Genomic DNA, 22,826 nt, shown 5'->3' with positions numbered 1-22,826 from the left:
CGGAGGCAGGGCCACTGTCTGAGCTGCATTCAGAGACGTTTCCTGGGCTCTGCGGCTGCTGGCAGAGGCCAACGGGGAGAAGCAGAAACTTCCAGAAGGGCTCGTACCACCTTCACCCGAAGATCCAGTATCCTCTCCCGCAGTAAAGACACCCGCTTCTCTTCGAACGAGCCTGGCCCTCTGTCCTGAGGACTTAGGCTGCTACTTGGAAGAGCAGGTCAGTCCGCGAGGCCATCTTCTCGCTCAGTGTCTCCCCAGGGGAACAGGAAGGAAGGCAGGGAAACCAGTGTTTGCTTAGCACCAGACACTCGACACAAAGCACAAGTACTCACCAAATATTAGCTGTGATAGCTGGCCATCTGGAGACAGCTCACGGAGGTGGCACGGAGAACAGCTGAGTCGCGAAGCCTCCTGAGGTCCCTTTTGTGCCTCCTAAGACAGAAGACGCACACGTTTTTCTCAGGCTCTGTTTCCTGGGCGGTGAATGGTTTTTTGAGTCTGAACCTGCCTGTTTTTATAAAGGGAAACTCTCCAGTGTCCTTTCCCCATCGTCTTCCTGGCCCCAAATTTTGCTCTGCAGACATTCTTCGAAGCAATCCCAGAGTCGGGCAGGTCGCAGGGGTACTGCTACCCTGCTTTCATAGACTCCGTGGTGCTTTTCTAGAATATTCTGTGTAAAAGCGTCTTCAGGATGCTGTGCACCCGTGTCACTGCACCAATGACGTCACCGCACACCAGGTCGCTAGCGGACAGGCATGGGGACAAAAAGCCTGCCAAACCCAGAGTGTGATATTCAAGAGGCAAGTCTCGAGAGACAGTGGCTAAGAACAGCGGTGATGAGCGCTCTTCATTTCAGCTTGAGATGGTAAGTGTGTGTGGTTGTGACGCATTACAGAGGCAATGATGCCCGTACGGACAAGGATACAATTTAGTGACAGATCCCACTCTCCTCATCCACGAGAGGTCGGCAATACTGTCACGGAAAACGTGTGATATGACAAAGCTCGGCGTGGCTTTCGCAATCTGTTTCACACCAAGGTAAATGTAGCTTTTCGTTCCATTTGCCGGGAGCTTTTGGAAGTCCCCTTGCATGTGTTAATATAGAGACGGATAAAAATAAAGCATCGGAGGTGCCAGGATTTCAAAAAAGAGTGTTCAATACTAACTACCGTGGTGCCATATATAATAAATAACATGGTTCGTGACCTAACAGAAACCTAAAGAACGTATAAGAAGTTACAGGATACTGGCTAAAGTAAACAGTCATTTGATTCTACTTGGGTGGAGTTCTCTGCATTGACACAGGACTAATCAAATTACAACAGCAACAGACTCCACAGATTTTATTCAATCAGTGGTGAATTCTGCCTTCCTATGTGCCCCCAGTGGGATTCAGGTGCTGGGGTTACCCTCAGAGATTGAGACATGCCGAGTCTCTCTCTTGATTCCTGTAAGTTATCCACGGGCAGTAAACATATGCCTCTCTCTCTCTCTCTCTCTCTCTCTCTCTCTCTCTCAATGTCAAAGGTCAATGTGTCATCAATAAACCACAAAGAGCAAACAGCAGTGTGTGTGCGCTGAGCGTGTAATTCATTGCCAGGATGACTTCCCAGAATGAGAGAGGACTTGGCTTTGGTCTGTTGGTTTGTCTCTATTAAACTCATCTTGCAGAATGTGCTTCTGAAATATGCGGAAGTTACTTTTATATTGGAATTGTCAAAAAGTGAATTTGCCTGTATAGGACCTTAACATTATTATATTATTACAAGACAACACGCAGCACCCAAATGGCGAGTTTTGTGCATGGCTGGTAGACAAGCCACAACTCCAACATCAATGGTTTCCTTTCATTGCACAGTAAAGATGGCTGCCCCGTCCCCACACAACAAGGCAGCAGCCCAGCCCTGGCTTTAGCCATAAATCAGATGCCGTCTCAATGCAATCTTGGCAAAGCTGAACTCAGCAGATTCCATAAAGCTCTTTTGTTTGTCTCCCTCTGACCTGGCACTGAGGGGTTATCACAAAACTTTCTGTCGGGCTTATTTCTGTTTCCCAAAATTAAAGTATGGTTTAACTATAACCATTTGGACTAATCTTTTATACGCTGTGATTCATTTTACGACAAAAAAGAAATCCCTTCATATTAATATCGGCATAGTATGCATTGCTGGGTTACATACTTTTATGTTTATTAGATGTCTATGCACAAAGCATATTATTCGTGATTGGACATGCCACGCAAAGCCAGCTCTCCAAATCTGAAAACTGTATGACTTTAAAGAAATCTTATAATTGAAACTAAAAATCCATGGAATCACTTGATCTTTTGTCTGCTTTAAGAACTTTCACTTAGGGCCCGGCGCCATGGCTCACTTGGCTAATCCTCCACCTGCAGCACCGGCATCCCATATGGGCGCTGGATCTAGTCCTGGTTGCTCCTCTTCTAGTCCAGCTCTCTGCTGTGGCCCAGGAGGGCAGTGGAGGATGGCCCAAGTGCTTGGGCCCTGCACCCGCATGGGAGACCAGGAGAAGAACCTGGCTCCTGGCTTCAGAATGGTGCAGCACGCTAGCCGTAGTGGCCATTTGGGGGGTGAACCAATGGAAGGAAGACCTTTCTCTCTGTCTCTCTCTTTCACTGTCTAACTCTGCCTGTAAAATAAATAAATAAATAAATAAATAAGAACTTCCACTTAGGGGCTGGCCCGCACTGTGGCGAGTAGGTTAAGCATCTACCTACAGTGCTGGCATCCCAATTGGGCACTGGTTCAAGTCCCAGCTATGCCATTTCTGATCCAGCTCCCTGCTAATGGCCTGGGAAAGTAGTAGAGGATGGCCCAAGTCCTTGGGCCCCTGCACCTGCATGGGAGACCTGGAAGAATCTCCTGGCTCCTGGCTTCAGATCGGTCCAGCTCCAGCAATGGCAGCCAATTGGGGAGTGAACCAGAGGATGGAAGGCCTCTCTCTCTCTAACTCTGCATCTCAATAAATAAATAAATCTTTTTTTTTTAAAAAAAAGAACTTTCACTTACCACATAGTTATTAACTTGAACTTTTACTTAATTATCATATGCTTGATTTCTCTCCAGTATAAGAAGTCTATATATTTATAAAGTGACTTTGGCAGTGATATAAGTCTACCTTGCATGGCAAATTCGATTACTGTGTTGGCTGGATTTGCATTTTTCCACAGCAAAATCCTCTTATACTAAGATATTAAAGTTTTGATTACTTTTATTAGCCTTTATATTTGTTTTTAGAATAAGCATAGAATTTTGAATTATATTTAAAGAGCAAATGGCAGGGCTGGCGCTGTGGCACAGTGGGTTAAAGCCCTGGCATGAAGCGCCGGCATCTCATGTGGGCACAGGTTCTAGTCCTGGCTGCTCCTCTTCTGATCCAGCTCTCTGTTATGGCCTGGGAAAGCAGTAGAAGATGGTTCAAGTCCTTGGACCCCTGTACCCACGTGGGAGACCCAGAAGTTCCTATCTCCTGCCTTTGGATTGGCGCAGCTCCAGCCATTGCAGCCATCTGGGGAGTGAACCAGAGGATGGAAGACCTCTCTCTCTGTCTCTACCTCTCTCTGTAACTCTGTCTTTCAAATAAATAAAATAAATCTTACTAAAAAAGAGCAAATGGCTGTTTTAATACTTACCTTTATGGTTTTTCTTAAAAATACAACCATAATACTTATCTTTTCATTTTCTAAAATTATTTGCTAATAGAAAAAATGTTATTGATGCTATTTTGCAAACATTATTTTCAACTATATTTTGTATTTTTCAGAACTTACTATGTAAGTATTGATGACAAAGAAAATTACTAACTTTGAATATCCAGTGTCAGTGCTGTGGTGCATCAGGTTAAGCCTCTGCCTGCAATGTCAGCATCCCATATGGGCGCCAATTCTAGTCCTGGCTGCTCCACTTCTGATCCAGCTCCCTGCCAATGCACCTGGGAAAGCAGCAGAAGATGGCCCAAGTCCTTGGGCCTCTGTGCCCACATGGGAGACCCAGGGGAAGCTCCTGGCTCCTAGCTCCAGCCTGGCCCAGCCCTGATCATCATGGCCATTCGGAAAATAAAGTAACAGATGGAAGATCTGTGTGTGTGTGTGTGTGTGTGTCTCCCTCTCTCTTTCTGTAACTCTGCCTTTCAAATAAATAAATAAATCTTTAAAAAAAACAAAGAACAAAAATCCCAGCCATATTATCATTAAACCATTTCTGAATGAGCAAATATACACTAGAGTTTTTGAACTCCTGTATCCCAGTTTCCCCACTCACACACTCACTTACTAACTCATTCATTCAATAAGCATGTCCTGTGCACCTGCCTTGCGTCTGCCCCATGCTAAAGATTGCTAAAGGTTGAGCCTGCAGAGACGATGGAAAAATTCACCTCACTGATTTTGGGGTGGGAGCACTGGTGGAGTTTATAAGAAAGATGACAACAACACAGATCAATTAACTTCCTCTCAAAGTGTAGAAGCCCTTGGGTAGAGAAAGACGAGTTCCTTTCTTCATTCTCGTGAAGACGAGCCTGGGAGGGAGAGAGCTGGGGTGGATCGCAGTCCGTACAGACCTGGGCTAGCAAAAAACAAAAAGCAAAACCTGGGCAAAGCAAGGACACCACAGTGTCAGCAAGGCTTCCGGAGGGAGACGGAGCGGAGGAGGCCCCTCAGAAACAGCCTCTGCCCGGGACCGGCACTGAGAGTGGGAAGTGGGAGCAAACATGACGAAGGCGAGCACAGAGACGACCCCTGCGGGGGACGAAAGTGTGCGTGTGGGAAGGGCCCAGTCAGCTAAACCTAGGTGCTGGCCAACTTCGGGACTTCAACCAAACGGCTATGAGATTTTCAAAGCCATCAGGATGCAAGGTCAGTCACCGCGGGGATTCTCATTCTAACTGGATGGGTCCAGATGACAACACAGAGGCAGGTTGCAAGGCCTCCTGGGAAGGCAAGGTAGACCTTAGATAAGAGGACTACCAAAATCCCATGGTATGCACCAAGTAAATCCAGGGCCGTGTCACCCTGGCTCAGTGAGAGTTGCTCCATTTCTCAAAGAAACTTCCAATAAAACCAAAGTTCCTGCCTTCCTCTTTCAACACATAGTTGGTCACATGAGCCATTCACTTCCATGGACTCAGGTCCACATAAATTAACTAAGACCATGGAATTCTTGGGTACAGCAAACTACCAGAGAATCAAGCTCATCTCACACTACCATTGCCTATTTTTTGTAATTTGAGCACCTACCTTTAGTTTCAGATTTTCAACCTGCCCTAACTAAGCGTGTTTGATTGACACTGAACCTAAGTCTTGACTTTTGCATCAGTGTTCTCAAAACATTGACTGGAGATCACATAAGGCCATTCGCTCTTTCAGAGTGGTTACCATGTAAATCCCCTCCTGGACCCCTAGAACGGGTGACCTGGTCAGAAAGCAAGCACACCCATCAGAGAGAGCATGATCCACAGTATCCGAAGGCATGTGGCCTATGCACACAGGCCCACAGGCAATGAACGAGATGGGCCCAAAGTGAGTGGGAGAAGATTAGGGGCTTCAGCTTGTGCGACAAAAGCTGTAAGGAGCTTTGTAAGCTGAGAGGGAGGTACTGCTTCTAGGAGACCCTCCTGGAAACAGTACACCCGATCCTGAGCCGATCATTTGCTGGCGAGACCAAGTTGCCTGTTTACGTAACACCAGGATGTAACCGATCCCAGAAACATAATCCATTGAAATCATTCAGCACATGGTGTGGTTTGACAAATACAGAAGGCACTGGAAAACAGATGAAAATAGAAAGGTCTTTTAGAAGCCATGGAAAGCAAAGAGCAAGAACTCATCAATTCATCCCCAACACCTAAGAGGCAAAGGAGGTCTTGATTAGCGTAATATCCTAATCCACTTGACAAGTCCACCTCACAAGCTGTGAGGTTTGGATGAAGCTGCCACGGTATTATTTTACTCAGTGAGTACCTACTGGGTGCCAGCACCAGCAAAGTGCCTGCAGTTAAGTGGGGAAATGAGGCGGAATTCATTCTCTTGTAGAGTCACAGTTGAGGAAGCATAGACATGGAAACAAATTGTGTGAACGTCAGTTACAGGCTTGAATGAAGATGCTGTCAGAACTCGGCCCTCACAGTGGGTCAGAGAAGACCTCCTGCAGACAATGACCTTGAAAAATAAGGATTCCTCCATCCAGCCATCCAGCCTTCCATTCATTTGTTAAGCACGTGTGGTTTTTTGTACATTTGCTTGTTCCAGATGCCATGGACACAACACGAAGCACTGCCAAGGTCCTTCTCTCTTCTGGGGGAGTGTGAGGGTCGGAGAGATTACCAAGAGGAACCCAGGTGGTTCCTTAAGACCACCCAGCTGACCCACTGACCTCACTCCTCTCCCACGGTGTAATTCCCCCCTGAGTCGAGGCCGCCTTGACTGCTCAACCTGCAACGTATTCGCCTTTTTGGTAAGCATAGCTCACATCACAACACCAGATTGCCCATTCACTGACCACCGTCACAGAGGAGTGACATGGTCAGACCACAAAAGAAGTTTCTAGAAAGGCAGAGCCAAGAGTCAGTTTCAAGCAGCAGTCAATGTTTGAATCATGAGACATCCTTACCTTACTGTGCCAGTGAGGTCTTTGCTACCAGGACAGCAATGAGCTCTCCTTTCCAAGAAACATTCGGTGGAAGTGAACAGCTCGAGTCTCTTTGTGAATCCTGGGAAGAACTTCCAATCCCCGGCATCTGACAGCGGTGAACCAAGGCTCAGGCCCCACCTGGCTTCTGCCCAGGATGCACAGCCTTCAGCCCTGAGGGCCTCTGTAGCAGCCCCTGCTGCCTGTGTCGCTCTGTGACTCTGGGGGTGGAGAGCCGCCGTGAGGCTGAGGCTAAGGACGCTCTGTGCAGCCACTTCCTGAAACAGCCCTCTGCGCCTTCTCAGAAGGAAGTAGAGGGACTCTGCGCTGGTGCCTCTCTGAGGTCCCCCTGCGAGGAGGCACGCCCGTTGGGGTTTGGAGCCACTTCTCGGTGTGTAAAGATGAGAAAGGAGAGTGTCTACAGACAAAAATCTTCTTCGCTCTAGAATGAGGAGACTTCAAAAAATGTGTGGAATAAAAGGGAATTAAAAGGTCATGCAAACTGTCCATGAACTTCTGGAAGTCCCCTCACTAAGGGGCAAGTTTGAGCCCCTGGAACCAGTGGTGGTCGAGCAGACCAGCCTCTGAGGCTCAGATCACACACCCTGGAAACCGGTCATTCCTGTTTGCTGACTTACTGCTAACTGTATCACAACTGTTACACACCAACTTCTCCTCGTATGTATAACCTTCATTTGTCCTTGAAGTTATTTAGTTAATACAAGAGTACTTTAAAAAGTTTATAGAAAATGGAATTTAAAGATTTTTATGTTGGGGCTGGCGCTGTGGTGTATTGGGTAAAACCATTGCCTGCAGTGCCGGCATCCCAAACGAACGCTGGTTCGAGTCCTGGCTGCCCCACTTCCCATCCAGCTCTCTGCTAAGGCCTAGGAAAACAGTAGAAGATGGCCCAAGTCCTTAGGTACCTGCACCTGCATGGGAGACCCAGAAGAAGCTCCTGGCTCCTGGCTTCAGATCGGCGCAGCTCCGGCTGTTGTGGCCATCTGGGGAGTGAACCAGCAGATGAAAGACCTCTCTCTCTCTCTCTCTCTCTTTCTCTCTGCCTCTCCCTCTCTGTGTAACTCTGACTTTCAAATAAATAAATAAATCTTTTAAAAAAAAGATATTTATGTTAACATTTTTTATTTATTTATTTGAGAGACAGGGAAAAAAAAAGTGCGCTCATAAGGTTCACTCCCAAAATGCTGGCAATGGCCCCCCACTGGCCAGACCATGGTCAAAGCTGGGGTCTGGAAACTCAGTGGAGGGCTCCTTCAAGGGTGGCAGGACCCCAACTACCTGAGCCATCACTGCTGTGCCTTCCAGGGGCCGCATTAGCAGGAGGCTGGCGTCAGGAGCCAGAGCTGGGTATCAGACCAAGTACTCTACGGGAGCACTGGCCTCTTACCCACCAGGCCAATCCCCAAATAAGTTTAGTTTGGTGCAAAAAAAAAAAAAAAAAAAAAATCTGAAACCCTTGTATAGTTGCTGCCTAATATGCACTATCCATGGCTTTCTGAAGACCCTGCTATATGTGTTTGTTGTCAAAATGTGAAATACAAGGTGGGTTGGCCGGCGCCGCAGCTCACTAGGCTAATCCTCCGCCTGCAGCACCGGCACCCCAGGTTCTAGTCCCGGTCGGGGCGCCGGATTCTGTCCCGGTTGCCCCTCTTCCAGGCCAGCTCTCTGCTGTGGCCCAGGAGTGCAGTGGAGAATGGCCAAGTGCTTGGGCCCTGCACCCCATGGGAGACCAGGAGAAGCACCTGGCTCCTGGCTTTGGATTCATGCAGCGCGCTGGCCGGGGCAGCCATTGGAGGGTGAACCAACGGCAAAAGGAAGACCTTTCTCTCTGTCTCTCTCTCTCACTGTCTAACTCTATCTGTCAAAAAAAAAAAAAAAAGAAAGAAAGAAAGAAAGAAAGAAAAGAAAAGAAAAGAAAAGAAAAGAAAAGAAAAGAAAAGAAAAGAAAAGAAATACGGGGGGTGGGTGCTGAGGCATAGTGGGTAAAGCCGCTGTCAGCCATGCTGCCACCCCAAGAGGAGCCAGCTCTTGGATGACACACACCCTTCGAAAGGCAAGAAAGGAGAGAGAAAAAGAAATTAAAGAATTAGAGAGAGAGTTACAAAATCAGGTCTTTACTAAATTTTATGAGCTACTTAATAAACCCAGCACCAAAACCTGTCCTACTTCTAGAGTTTCTAGTTATATGGAGCAATTAATTTGTTGATGAGCGTTTATTTATTTTTTAGGGTTTTTTTTTTTTAAAGATTTATTATTTATTTGAAAGTCAGAGTTACACAGAGAGGAGAGGTGGGGGGTGGGTCTTCCATCTGCTGGTTCACTCCCCAATTGGCTGCAATGGCCAGAGCTGTGTCAATCTGAAGCCAGGAGCCAGGAGCTTCTTCCAGGTCTCCCAAGCGGGTGCCAAGGCCCAAGGACTTGGGCCATCTTGCACTACTTTCCCAGATCATAACAAAGAGCTGGATCGGAAGTGGAGTAGCCGGCGCCTATATGGGATGCCAGCACTGTAGGCGGCGGCTTTACCCACTACGCCACAGTGCCAGCCCCATGAAGAGAGTTTAAATTGAGTTTCTATTCCTTATAACTGAATATGTCCCAAGTAACTCATGTTAGAGACCTTTATAAAAATGGTGGCACCATTTCACCCTCTCTTCCTCTCTCTCTGTCTCTGTCTCTCTCACACACCTCTCAGCGTAAGAGAAGATAAAGAAAATTATGTGTAAATCTGTTCATATCAATTAGTTTTGGATTGGGATTATGCAAGAAGGGTAAAATTAAGGACTTTTTAATATTAATTTATTTTAAAGTTTTTGATGGTAAAATAAAAAATAAAATCTGAGTAGTCATGCCTCAGTAACTCACATCATCCCAATATAATTCCATTGTCATGACATTCTGGGAAAGAATTTTTGTGCAGAGATAAAAATCAATCCAGTGGTTGGCGGGAGTGGGGTTGAGGGGTTGGGGTGCCAGGGATCTTCTGTGTTTGGCAGAGATCGTCCTGTCTTGATTGTGGGGGTGACTACACTGCTGTCAACGATTTTTCAAAATGCAGAGGACTAAATGGCCAAAGGGTAATGTTTTTAACTGTATGGAAATTACACCTCACTAAATATAATCCTTAAAAAATAAACAAGATCCCTTTGCGTCTCTTCCCTCCAAAAAGAAAACACACACAGTAGAGGCCAGCGTTGTGGTACAGCGGGTGAAGCTGCTGCCTATGTCACTAGCATCCCATATGGGCGTCTGTTTGGGTCCCGGCTGCTCCACTCCTGATCCAGCTCCATCCTAATGTACCTGAGAAAGCAGAAGAAGATGGCCCGGGTTCTTGGGCCTCTCTTACCCACATGGGAGACCCAGCTGGAGTTCCAGGCTCCTGGCTTCTGCCTGACCCAGCCCTGGCTGTTGCAGCCATTTGGGGAGTGAACCAGTATATGAAAGATCACTATCTCTCTGTAACTCTGCCTTTCAACTAAATAAATAAATCTTTTAAAAATACAGCAAAAAATTTTCAAAGAAATTTGGGGATATTTCCATAAAAGGGCAGAAAAGCCAGGCACGCTTACTCCCTCAGAAACTTAACCTCTTCCACTTTTCAAAACATGATCACGCGCTGAGAAATATTCACACATCACGGCTTTGTAAACACATTGAATGGCTGATTATTTTTCTGGGAAAGGCATGAGCCTTGCTGAGAGGGTCTCCCCTACTCTCCCTCTCTGGTTGTGTGTGTGTGTGTGTTTTGCTTATTAAATATTTAGTTAGTTAGTTGAAAGTCAGAGTTACACAGAGAGAGGAAGAGAGAGGGAGGGAGGGAGGGAGGGAGGGAGAGAGAGAGAGAGAGAGAGAGAATCTCCCATCTACTGGTTCACTACCCAAATGGCTGCAATGGCCAGGGCTGGGCCAGACTGAAACCAGGAGTCAGGAACTTCTTCAGGGTCTCCCACATGGCTAGCAGGGGCCCAAGGACTTGAGCCATCTTCCACTGCTTTCCCAGGCTCATTAGCAGGGAGCAGGATCAGAAGTGGAGCAGCCAGACCTTGAACCAGTGCCGATAGGGATGCCCTCTATGCCACAGCATCAGCCCCTCATGTGTTTTTTTGTTTGTTTGTTTGTTTTGTTTTGTTTTTGACAGGCAGAGTGGACAGTGAGAGAGAGACAGAGAGAAAGGTCTTCCTTTACCATTGTTTCACCCTCCAATGGCCGGAGGCTGCGGCTGGTGCACCATGCTGATCCGAGGCCAGGAGCCAGGTGCTTCTCCTGGTCTCCCATGGGGTGCAGGGCCCAAGGACTTGGGCCATCCTCCACTGCCTTCCCGGGCCACAGCAGAGAGCTGGCCTGGAAGAGGAGCAACCGGGACAGAATCCGGCACCCCGACCGGGACTAGAACCCGGTGTGCCGCGCCGCAGGCGGAGGATTAGCCTAGTGAGCCGCGGCGCCGGCCCCCTCATGTGGTTTTTAAAGCAAGCAGCCCCATGGCAACTGGGAGGAAGTTTTGTTTCAAGGGTTTTCTCTTCCTCTCTGAGCAAATGCTGTGGGCAGCTGCGGGTAACACAGAAGAGATAAAAATGGATCCAGTCTGCTCCTCCCAGAAGTGAGGATGGCGGGATCTGTGCCTGCCCACGCTCCGTCTGAGCGCTTTCGGCGCCCGCTCCTCATGCGTGTTCCTTCCCGGCAGTCCGCATCCACTTCTCTTAGTGCGGGACAGCGCTCAAGGCTGCTGGGATGCAGTCCCCGCTGCACTTGGTAAACCAGATGCTCCTGGGAAGAATTCCCTCTCCCCTGGGGCAGCCCTTAGCCAAGGACTGGCAGACAGCTCCCTTGCTGCTGCTGGGAACAGTCCCCAGGTGTAGTTTACACCGGAGTTTCTCCCACTTTAATGCTCAGATGCACTGGGTGAGGGCTGAGCCCCAGCGTCAAGGTCAGGGAGTCTCCAGCACCAATAAGCGCCCAAATGAAGCCGATGCTGCCCATCTACAGATCCCACTGGGAGAGCAGCAGTCAGTGTTCCTTCCAGAGCTCGGGCAGGATCCAGCCACAGACAACAGGCTTCTGTGTCTCTTTGTCTGCTAGGGAGAGCGTCAATGACCCCGGAGCAGCCTGGGTAAGACGCGGTTCTGCAGACAGGCTACGGAAGGTCTCTTGTTTCCGGAGGCCCCAGGAGCACCTAGGATGTAGGAATTCAGATGGCGTCCTTGTGAAGGAATTGTGTTAGTGGCTGAGAGGCTGAAGAGGCCCCCAGCGACTGGGAGGCGAGCTGTGCAGGTGTCATGGGCGGTGCTGCTGCACACCTAGCTGAGAAGCGAGACGGATGTCAGGCCATGTCAAAAACGAATGGGGAACCCCAGTGGCAGCTGGGAACGTGAGACTGCTGGCAGGAAGACTACGGCGTCTCGAGGCCCTGTCCGGAGTCGGATTTGTCAAACCATGTCCCAGAGCACACAGGGGATGTTCCTCCATCTTGTTTGCATGACAGCTCCAGGAAGCAATCCCTCAATAGAGGACCCAAATGAAGAGGCTAGAAGGTGTCTTTCCTTCTGTGCTCCTATGACATGTTTTACATTAAAAAAAATTTTTTTACTTGCAAGGCAGAAAGAGAGTCCCCATCTACTGGTGCTGGACCAGGCCAAAGCCAGGAAGCAGGAATTCAGTCCAGGTCTGCAACATGGAGACTTGAGCCATCACCTGCCACCTCCCAGGGTCTGCAGTAGCAGGAAGCTGGAGCTGGGCGCTCCAGTGTGGGAGGAGCAATCTCTGGGCCAACAACTTGCTCCTACTGCACTCTTCAAAACCACTGCTAGAGCACTTGGTTCTCCCCTCCACTGTCATTCAGTATTTACTGAGTGCAGATTTGTGCCAGGGACTGTGTCAGGCCCTGGGGATGCAAAGACGGTCAACTCAGAATCATTTTCACGAAAACGTGGGTGCTGAGCAGGAAAGAGAAAGAGGAAGCAAATCCTCAACTCTGTAAGAAACCCAACCAAGAAGAAGAACTGCTGTCAGAGAGTTTCAAGCGTGTGGAGCCACAGCCAGCGGCTTGGGAGCTACCTCAGTAAGAGTAGTGAGGGAGGACCTCACAGAGGAGGTGACATTTCAGCTGAGACTTGACTGACTTTAGCCATGTAACCAGGAGGAGGACGAGCGTGTTTGATGAAGGGAATCTAGCACAAAGCCTCCAAGTATGAATATACTTGGAAAACTCAAAAAACTGAAAGATCGATGTGGCTACATCAGAGTGAACAAGGAGAATTATCTGGAACGATGTGTTAGAGGATCCAGGTCACATTGAACTATAAAAACCCAGGCACGGTGTTTGATTATGCATGCATTGGGTCTGGTTTTTTTCCCAGCATATTACCCAGCACCCCAGATGGGTCTCAAGGATTCCATCCCGGCGTTCACACCCGTGCGTTGGCTCCTCCCACACACTGACTCAAAGCTGGCTCCTGTGAACAGTGGAACTGAGCAGAAGGCAGGGTACACAGCTCCCCAGCTGGGAAGACGTTACCACTTCTGCCTTTGTCTTGGAGAGGACCCTCCGGCCCTCGCACAGGGAGCCCTCTGTGGAGAGCAGCAAACCTGCCAGCAGTCAGAGGAGAGAGCCACCTCGGACGTGGTCTTGCCACCCTAGGCAAGCTTCTTTCTCATGGCGCAGCCCCAACCCACGGCTGACTCAGACTCTTTGCCAAAGCATATACTCATGCACTTTTTACATGACCTGCTTGAAAGAAAGTTTCAGACATTGGAACACCTCCCTCTAAAAATGGCAGCACGCTTCTCCCAAGAAAGGAAACTTTGCTTCTACAAAGCCATAGCGACATTGCCTCATCTGAGAGAGCAACAGTAATCCTGCAACATCCGCCAATATTCAGCCCATATTCAAGTTTCCTGTTTAAAGTTATTACCTTCCTGGTTATTTTATTTAAGATTTATTTATTTTAAAGGAAGAAAGAGAGAGAGGGAGAGACAGAGAGAAAAATATCTTCTATCTGCTGGTTTACTGCCCAAATGGCTACAACAGCCAGGGATAAGCAAGGCCAAAGCCAGGGGCCAGAACTCCATGAGGGTCTCCTATATGGGTGGTAGGAAGCCAAGCACTTGGGTCATCCTCCCCTGCCTCCCAAGTGCATCAGCAGGGAGCTGGATTGGAAGTGCAGAGTAGCCAGGACTTGAACTAGTTACTCTAATATGGAATGCCGCATCCCAGGTGGCAGCTTAGCCCACTGCACCACAGCACCAGCCTCTGTGTAGCTGATTATTGTAAAAGCAACAAATAATAGACTGAGAAAAGCACTGAGAAGCATATCTTTTCCTGATAGCTGTATCTTCACAGTCATTGTGAGTGACAAGGGTCCCCGTCTCTGTTAATATCTTAAACAAAGAAGTCCAAGACAAAAAAAGAAACTCGTTGAAGCAGACAAAAACAAATGCTCACCCACAGCCATGTCCTGTGCAAGTTCAAGTGTCAAGGGCATTTCATTCACTTTATCCTAACAGTGAGGGATCAACTTTCAAGAGGCTGTCAATCACTAGAAATCTGCCTTGGGTCAAGCAGGACTGTTTATTTTCATTGGCTCTCCTTAAAACAACCTACCAGAAAGAATTGAGGGGCTGGCGCTGTGGCACAATGGGTTAAAGCCCTGGTCTGAAGTGCCGGCATCCCATATGGGCACCAGTTCAAGTCCCGGCTACTCCACTTCCAACCCAGCTCTCTGCTGTGGCCTGGGAAAGCAGTAGTAGACGGCCTAAGTCCTTGGGCCCCTGGACCCACGTGGGAGACCCGGAAGCTGCTGGCTCCTGGCTTCAGATTGGCACAGCTCCAGCTGTTGCAGCCAATTAGGGAGTGAACCATCGGCTGGAAGACCTCTCTCTCTCTCTCTCTCTCTCACTCACTTTCTCTCTCTCTCTCTCTCTCTGCTTCTCCTCTCTCTGTGTAACTCTGACTTTCAAATAAATAAAATAAAATCTTTTTTAAAAAAAAGAATCGAATGCCCACGGCCACGTAGTTACTCATTTCAAATGCATTGCTCCAGTCCCAACGTCTGTGTCCCTGTCAAATCCATCTGTTAAATCCTAGGAGGTGGGCGTTTGGGAGGTGATTGGCCATGAGGATGGAGCCCTCGGGAACGCAATCAGTGCTCTTGTAAGAGAGGCCTGAGGGAGCCTCGTTGTCCCTTCTGCCACAAGAGGTTAAAGCGTCTATGAGGACAAAGCCCTCGCCAGACACTGGGTCCCCAGCACCTTGACCGTGAACTTGCCGGCCTCCCTGAGCTAGGAGAAACAGATTCTGTTGCCGATAAGCCCCTGGTTGGTGCATTTTGTTAACAGCAGCCCAAGTGCCCAAGAGGTTTGCAGCTTTCAGAGTGAATGCCTGCGTCCCCACTTCTCCCTGCTAGAAACCTGGCCTCCTTCCCAGCCCTTTCTTCCATGCAAGCACACGTGTTCTGGCGGCTCCACAGAGCCTGCAAGGCCCAGAGCCCCAGAGGGCTGTCCCTGCTTCCTGCAGGCGGGATGTGACATGCCCGGCTGGTGCCAGTTCCCTCAAATAGTTCCACCCAGTACCCAGAAGGAACAAAACCGTCAGCAGAGCTGTGGCTGGCCCTCTGCAGATCTCACGCAAATCCACCTCCAGCTCCATCTGCCTATCCCCACCCCTCCCTCCTCACCATCCCTGGCTTTTCTTCCCAGCCACTGAAAACCGCGCGGCGCCTGGCTCTGAGGCTCCTCCAGCTCAACCTCAGGACTGCCGTTGGGACCCAGTGCAGGCTTTCGCCGCCCCCTTTCCATCTGGAGGTTCCGGCCAGCGATATGGGGCGCTCCATCAGGTCTCAGGGATGGCTTCCTACCTGGGGCAGGGGGTGGGGAAAATGGAAGAAACAGGAATTAGGCATTAAACACTGAAGACACCCTGAAATCTGTTGCACCCCTGACTATGCCCAATGCACTAGGGGATCCAAAACTGAGCTGGCCGTAGTCTCCAGTAAGGGGACAGGGACAGGGGACACAACAAAGCAGTGACTTTGCTAGTACAGGACCCCGGCTGCTGGAACAGGTGGCCGTGCGTGTTCCTCTGAGAGCTCAGGTGTTAGGAGCAGAAGGGCCAGCACTGTGGCGTAGCTGGTAAAGCTGCTGCCTGCAGTGCCGCATCCTATATGGATGCTGGTTCAAGTCCTGGCTGCTCCTCTTCCAATCCGGCTGTTGTGGCCATCTAGGGAGTGAACCAGTGGATTGAAGATCTCTCTCTCTCTCTCTCTCTCTCTGCAACTGCCTTTCGAATAAATAAAACTGTAAAAAAAAAAAAAGTATTAGGAGGGGGAGAATCCTGGGCCAGGGATAGGGTTGCCAGATTTAGCCCATTAACTGTGAAATTTGAGCTTCAGACAAAGAACAAATACTCTCTTCATGTAACAATGTCCTGTGCAGCATTTGAGGCACGCTCACACTAACACGTGTCCGTGTTGCCTGAAATACATGTTTACCTGGGTGCTCTGTGTCTTATCTGCTACATCGGGCATCCATACACCTGGGAGAAGTGTCCCCAGGGGAGTGATACCCTCAGCCTGTCATCCGCCCTGCAGAGGGAGCAGGCTGACCCTCCGCTGCCCCAGACCACCCTTCCCTGACTTCACCCTTCTTCTCTGTCTTGCCTCTGTGCCTGCCGGGTCCTCTGGTGCCACTCGTCAGTTCCACACGTGCTGTAATTACCACCCACCCTCCATGGCTGGGCCGTCCGTTCAGGTAGGACACGGTTTCTCTTGCCCACTTGGCGCTCTCCTCCAAGGAGATGCTGGTGGGGCCCAAGGGCCAGGGCATGGGAACCACAGGCTCTGTGTCTTAACAAGACGGCAGCCGACTCTCGACTCTCGGGCTCATCAGAACCGGGGAGGCACAGCTCCGTGTTAGGAGGGTGCTAATTTCCCTTGAATTCCAAAGGTTCGAAGAAAGTTCTCGCTTCTCAGATGTGAGGGAAGAGAGCACCACCTCTCCTCACCTCTCCCGGCGTGCCCCGGAAGAGCAGGGTCATTTCACAGGTGCCCCAAAGCCTGCTCAGGAAGAGGCTGGGGAGAGGAAGAGAAGGGCTCATTTGATAAACTGCTCGCTGGGGCCCCGTTCCACTCCCTTTCCCCAAGACTACCAAGTCAGAATCTTCAGGGATGGGGCCCAGGAAGCTGTGTTTTCACAAACACCTGCAGTGATTTTGATTCAAATAAAGTCTGGGTGCATTTTTTTAAATTATATATTTATTTGAGAAGCAAAGATATACACGACAGAGATAGGGAGCAATGGAGATGATAAAAATAGAGATAGATAGAGCCATAGAGATGACAGAGATGATACAGAGAGGGACAGGGATAGAGATGATGGAGATGGAGAGAAAGTGCCCAACTATTGGTTCATTCCCCCAAATGCCTGCAATGGCTGGGCTTGGGCCAGGATGAAGCCGAGAGCTGGGAACTTAATCCAAGTCTCTGACAGGGTGGCAGAAATCCAGTCACTCAAGCCATCACTGCTGCCTCCGGGATGAGCATTAGCAGGAGCTGAACTGAGACGCCAGATGTGGGGCTCTAACCCAGCCACCCTGGAGCGGGACCTAGACCAAGCTAAACGCCAGAGGTGGGGCTCTAACCCAGCCACCCTGGAGCAGGACATAGACCAAGCTAAACGCCAGAGGCGGGGCTCTAACCCAGCCACCCTGGAGCCAGACGTAGACCAAGCTAAACGCCGGCCCCAGAGCACATGTATAGCATAAGCAAATGACTCTTTCACTCTAGCATGGAAAAATGAGGTGCTGGGCATGACTGGCTCCCGAACTTCTCCACATTCCCTAGATTGCACGAACACCAACAGCGAAAGGCACATGGCTGCCAGGGAAGATGTGCTGTTGGAGGAAAACCATGCAGAGGGGGGCTTCCTGGCAGGGCAGGTACGCACACTAACACCCAGTGCGTCCCACAGCAGGGGCACAGGAATTCTCATCAGCCTTATGACTGCTCGTGGGGCGATGCACATGAATTACGGAGAGACCAGTGCAAGGGAGCTTCCCGAGGTCATGGAATGTACGCGATGAAAAAGCTATGCGTGGGTTTCAAGTTTTACACCAAAATAAGGTTTGCCTTTTTAAAATATTTATTTATTTATTTTCATCTTATTTAAAAGACAGTGAGACAAAGGCAGACAGAGAGATCTCCCACCTGCTAAGTCACTTCCCAAATGACCACACCAGCCAGGGCTGGGACAGGCCAAAGCCAGGAGCCTGGGATGCAATCCAGATCTCCCATGTGAGTGTCAGGGAACCAAGGACTTGAGCCACCACCTACTATTTCCTCACAGGGAGTAACAGGAAGCTGCATTGGAAGTGGAGGAGTCAGGGCTCAACCCAGGCACTCCAATATGGGATGTGAGTATCCCACATGGAATCTTAACCCCTGCGCCAAACACCCACATCTAAATTTATCTTTTAATTCCACTTTCCCAGGAACTTTTTGTAGTACTCTCAAATGTGTGGGCACACACACACACACGCATACACACTTGCCTAATACTTCATAGAATATTGTATTGTAAATGTCCTCTTTGCTAAGTTGTCCCTTTAATTTTGATACAAATATGAATTGCCCCAAGTTACAACACAGCTTAGTCATATACAAATGCTGACTTCTATACTTATCTATAAATAATATCCCCCCACACACACACACACAAGCTCTTACCTGTCTCCCAAACAGCTTGCCAAGTGCTGGAACTGCTGATACAGGTTAGAAATATTTAAAAGTGATTCATAGTTTTATATATTTTTGCATGAAAGTTTTTTTACCCAAATCAACCACTCAAAACCTCTAAGAACTGATAGAGTGATCATGAGATGAGACTTAGGGAACGGTAGAGAGGGGAGGTGGGGGGGAGGTGTATGGCTCATGGCACTGTATCAGGGGCTGGGAAAGGTCATGCCATCCAGAGTTCTGGGGTCAGGTGGCCTTCTTAGGCCATAGGGACAATTTTCTGTGGAGGGTGAGCATTGAGTCTCTTAACCCTCCTGGGAATTTTCCAAAAGACTTTCTGAAAATGATCAATTGCCCTCCATTGTCCCTCAACCGTGATATAAACCTCAGGAAAACAGAGCTATGGAACGACGTGCATTAGAGAAGACAATTGTGCAAAGTCATAAAGTGAATATCCAAGTACAGTGTCGCCAATGGCATTGCCATTGGTGCCCAACACTAAATCAATATTCCAATCAATCCAGGATGTGCTGGGTCGGTCATGTGTTCCATTGTGATGCAGGCCAGATGGGAGCAATTGAGATGAGAAGGACTAAGGAATGGGAGTGGACACATTTTTTAAAATGCCTCCAGCTGGATCACCCTTTGGTCATGAGCACGGCTCCTGAAGGAGTAGGAAATGCAGTTTCAGGATGATGGATGTGTTAAACTGCATTTTCCAACAATAGTTCCCACCCCAGCTGCTCTACAGTATGATCTTGCCAATCCTCCCAAAGATGGAGGGGATCCGTGTCCCCTCCCTCCCCTGAATCTGAGTGAGCGAGAGACTGCTCCGAACTACTGGGAATGCTTGCTCTGCATTCTGGAACACCTGCACTTGTTGCCCTGTGGGTGACCCCGTGACCCCAATCTGCCATGCTGGAGAGGCCATGCGTGGGTGTCCCAGTCCCCACCCCAGACAGCACCAGCTGCCAACCAAGAGAGTGCACCATTCTGCAGGCGCAGGCTGGGGCACCTGACTGTGCACATGGGAAGCCCCAAACCAGAACCGCCCAGCAGAGCCCTTCCTAAGTTCCCGGCCCACAAAGCCAATAGAAAAAATTAAATGGTTATTTTAATCTGCTACGCTTTGGAGTGATTTGTCACAGAGCAATTGTAAAGTGAACAGTACACAATGAAGCCCTGCGATTATGAAATATAAATTATAAGCTATTTTCTGCCCTTGACTAATTATTTCTCTTTTCCTAGAAGAGAGATCTGAAATTCACGCGTTGTGTACGTGGGTCCCAGACTACGGCTTGTTATGAGCCGATCTCCTTTGAAGGCTACGAAGGGCTGCTGGGGTAGGGTCAATGCCACCCCCACAGGCTGACTTGACTCAGCCTAGGGCAGAGCTGAGTTCCCACAACTCCAGGAGGGTGGACTTGAGGAGAAAAGCGGCATCACCAATGTCATATGGCCTGAAAGGTGATCATTTCCTTTTCTTCCTGCCAAACCCCCTCTCTCACCGATCTGTAAAAAGTGCTTATAATATTAGCTCTCTGGGGCTCTCGGATGCCTTAGTTTTCCAATAAAAAAGTAGAAAGAAGAAATAACAAAAACGAATGTACCTGACATAAGAAGGAACCTTCGGGGGCCTGCACTGTGGCACAGCGAGTAAAGCCTCCGCCTGCAACACCAGCGTCCCATATGCCGCAGGTTTGTGTCCCGGCTGCTCCACTTCCAACCCAGCTCCCAGCTAATGGCCTGGGAAAGCAGAGGAAGATGGCCCCAGGGCTTGTGTCCCTGCACCCACGTGGGCGACCCGGAAGAAGCTGTGGCTCAGGCTTCAGCCTTGCCAAGCCCTGGATGCTGCAGCCATCTGGGGAGTGAACTAGCAGATGGAAGATCTCCTCTCTCTCTCTCTCTCCCTCTCTCTCCCTCTCTCTCTCTCTCCCCCTCATTCTCTCTCTCTCTCTCTCACTGTCTCTCTTTCTCTCTCTCTCTCTGACTTTCAAATAAATACATAAACCAGGAAAGGGAAAGGGAAGGGAAGGAAAGAAGCAGAGGAGCTAGTACTCAAACCGGCACTTAAAATTAGAAAACAAAGAAAAAGGGAACCTTCTAGAATTAAAGAGCTGGTGTGTATTTAGGAAGTGAGCAGTTTGTCGTTCAAAGTATTCAAGAATTGGACAATCACTTATAGGGAAGTAAATAGGGTTAGGTTGGATCAGATGTTGGCAAACTTTGTCAGCAAAAGAAAAAATAACCTATTTTTGGCTTTACAGCCTATCAGGCCTCTGTCCCATCTATTCAACCCTCCTGTTGTAGAGCAAAAACAAGCAGCATGAGGCCTGCACCTCACTAGGCTCACTAGGCTAATCCTCCGCCTGCGGCGCCCACACCCTGGGTTCTAGTCCCGGCTGCTCCTCTTCCAGTCCAGCTCTCTGCTGTGACCCGGGAAGGCAGTGGAGGATGGCCCAAGTGCTTGGGCCCCTGCACCCGCATGGGAGACCAGGAGGAAGCACCTGGCTCCTGGCTTCGGATTGGCACAGCGCGCCGGCTGTAGTGGCCATTGGGGGGGGGGGGGGTGAACCAACGGAAGGTAGACCTTTCTCTGTATCTCTCACTGTCTATAACTCTCTCTGTCTCCCTCTCTCACTGTATAACTCTGCTTGGAAAAATAAAAAATAAAAAGACAAGCAGTGAGTATGCACACAGCCGTTGTATTGCAACAAAACTTCACTTCCCAAACTGGGTATCAAGCTAGATGTACTGCCCTCTGACGTGGAGGGCCTCCAACATCTTTCTCAACGCTCAGATCCTCTGGTAAGCTAGGTTTCAGGATGCACACACCCCTGCGTGGTTTGGAGGATGAGCCCGGAATCAGTTTGTGATCCAGGACCCGGCACAGGGTGGGGGAAGAAGTCAGCGTGCAGAGGACGGACAGGGGGCTGAAAACTCCTGCCTGACCTGCAGAGAACCGGTGACCTAGGAACAGAGACGGCCCCTAGACGCCTAGTTTCTGTTCAAGCCCCTCTCCCTCTGCACCTCCCCCTGCCCACAGCAGCTGCAGATCAGGAAAAGGAGAGTGCGCCCTGCCTCAACTGCCTCACACGTTGAAATGAGCCACACAGAGGCACCGTTGCAGCAAGACCAAAGGCAAGGCGGATTTCGTTATCTCGGCGGTGAAGCGAGCTAAAAGCCCAAGCCTGTTGTCCTGAGAGAGGTAGCCTTTCCCCGGGGTGGCTCCCTGTGTCCACTCGACGAGGACAGCCTGCTGTCCAAGAGCCACCAAGATGGGCCTGGGCTCCCACAGGGGAAGGCACAGGCCCTCCCGGGTCGATGCCAAGGAAGACGGCTGACAATGTCAGTGTTTTCTTCCCTTTGCCTTTCTTCACTCTTTCCATCTACTGCCGTCACTGGGTGCCACTCCTCACTGAGGGGCTTTCATGGACATCGTTCAAGAATACCTCGTGCATTTGGGGGGAAGTAAGGGATTTGGGACAGGGGAGAGCCTCAGATGCTAAGATATTGGCCAGTGGCAAAAACTTGACAGAGAATCTTGTTCCCAAATGCCCCTGGCTTAGGAGGCTCTTCCCATGTCGTGCTGGCCAGGTCAAGTGCCACCACCTGGGCCACAAAACCCCACCAATGCCCAAAGCCCCCAGTCATCCACCAGGCCCCCAGAAATCAACCCCAGCGGCCTCTCAGGTGAGTTCGTCCTGTGATGGTTTAATTCACCACCAGCAGGGGCCTTGTAGCCCACTTGGAAGCTCTGGACTGCCAGATTGGAGAAGCACCTGGCACTTGCTGTGTGGCCGTACAGCAGCAAGTGAGCCCAGAGGAAAAGGAAGAGAGTCTGGGCCTTGTGACCATGGTGACGGTCACCTGTTTGTCTTCCCACTTCCTGCTTCTCCTCAATACAGAAAAGGGAAACTGAGGCACACAAGCATCTGGGCTTTTGTGGGGGTGAAGTGTGACCATGGAGGACACAGGACCCCCTCCTGCATCCTGGGAGGGCCATTGGAAAGATTACACATTGCAGATCTCAAAAGGTAGAAGTTTGCAGCAAATAGTCTGACCAAGTACATTTAAATGTCTAAGTGCATAGTACGGGATACAGCTGTCTCACGCAGCAGTGTTAGGCAGCTCAGGAGTGATAGTCTAAGTGTGTCACAGCTGGTGAGGCAATGTCACCCCCTAAAGAGAACGGACTCAGCTGTGGCAGAGGGGGGCATGGCGTGGCAAGGACCCAGCAGCAGCCACTTGCCAACCTACCAAGCGTGGTTGAGATGTGTCAACATTTTAACACCCTGTATGGCCACAGTGGGAATGCCAGGCCAGCATCAGTCTTGCAATTTCCAACAATGGACCAGACGACAGTTTGGGACACGTCACGTGGCACGGAGACACGTGGCACTCATCGTTTTCCCCGTGCGTGGAGAAAGGCTGCAGAAGG

General features: G+C 49.6%; 1 protein-coding gene across 1 annotated transcript in view; it reads left to right on the top strand.

Moving 5' to 3' along the window:
- LOC133760701 (sp110 nuclear body protein-like) overlaps nucleotides 1–3,861 on the top strand; it is a 45,592-nt gene extending 41,731 nt beyond the window's left edge. Inside the window, exon 9 of the mRNA XM_062193309.1 lies at nucleotides 3,784–3,861. Within this exon, the coding sequence (XP_062049293.1) occupies nucleotides 3,784–3,797 (14 nt within the window). The 3' untranslated portion in view covers nucleotides 3,798–3,861. The remainder of the gene's footprint in view (nucleotides 1–3,783) is intronic.
- The last annotated feature ends 18,965 nt before the right edge of the window (nucleotides 3,862–22,826 follow it).

The sequence above is a fragment of the Lepus europaeus genome, chromosome 1, assembly GCF_033115175.1.
Source record: "Lepus europaeus isolate LE1 chromosome 1, mLepTim1.pri, whole genome shotgun sequence".
In the NCBI taxonomy this organism is placed as follows: Eukaryota; Metazoa; Chordata; class Mammalia; order Lagomorpha; family Leporidae; genus Lepus; species Lepus europaeus.
The sequence above is the reverse complement of the archived record's forward strand: the minus strand, read 5'-3'. Positions and strand labels throughout refer to the sequence as shown.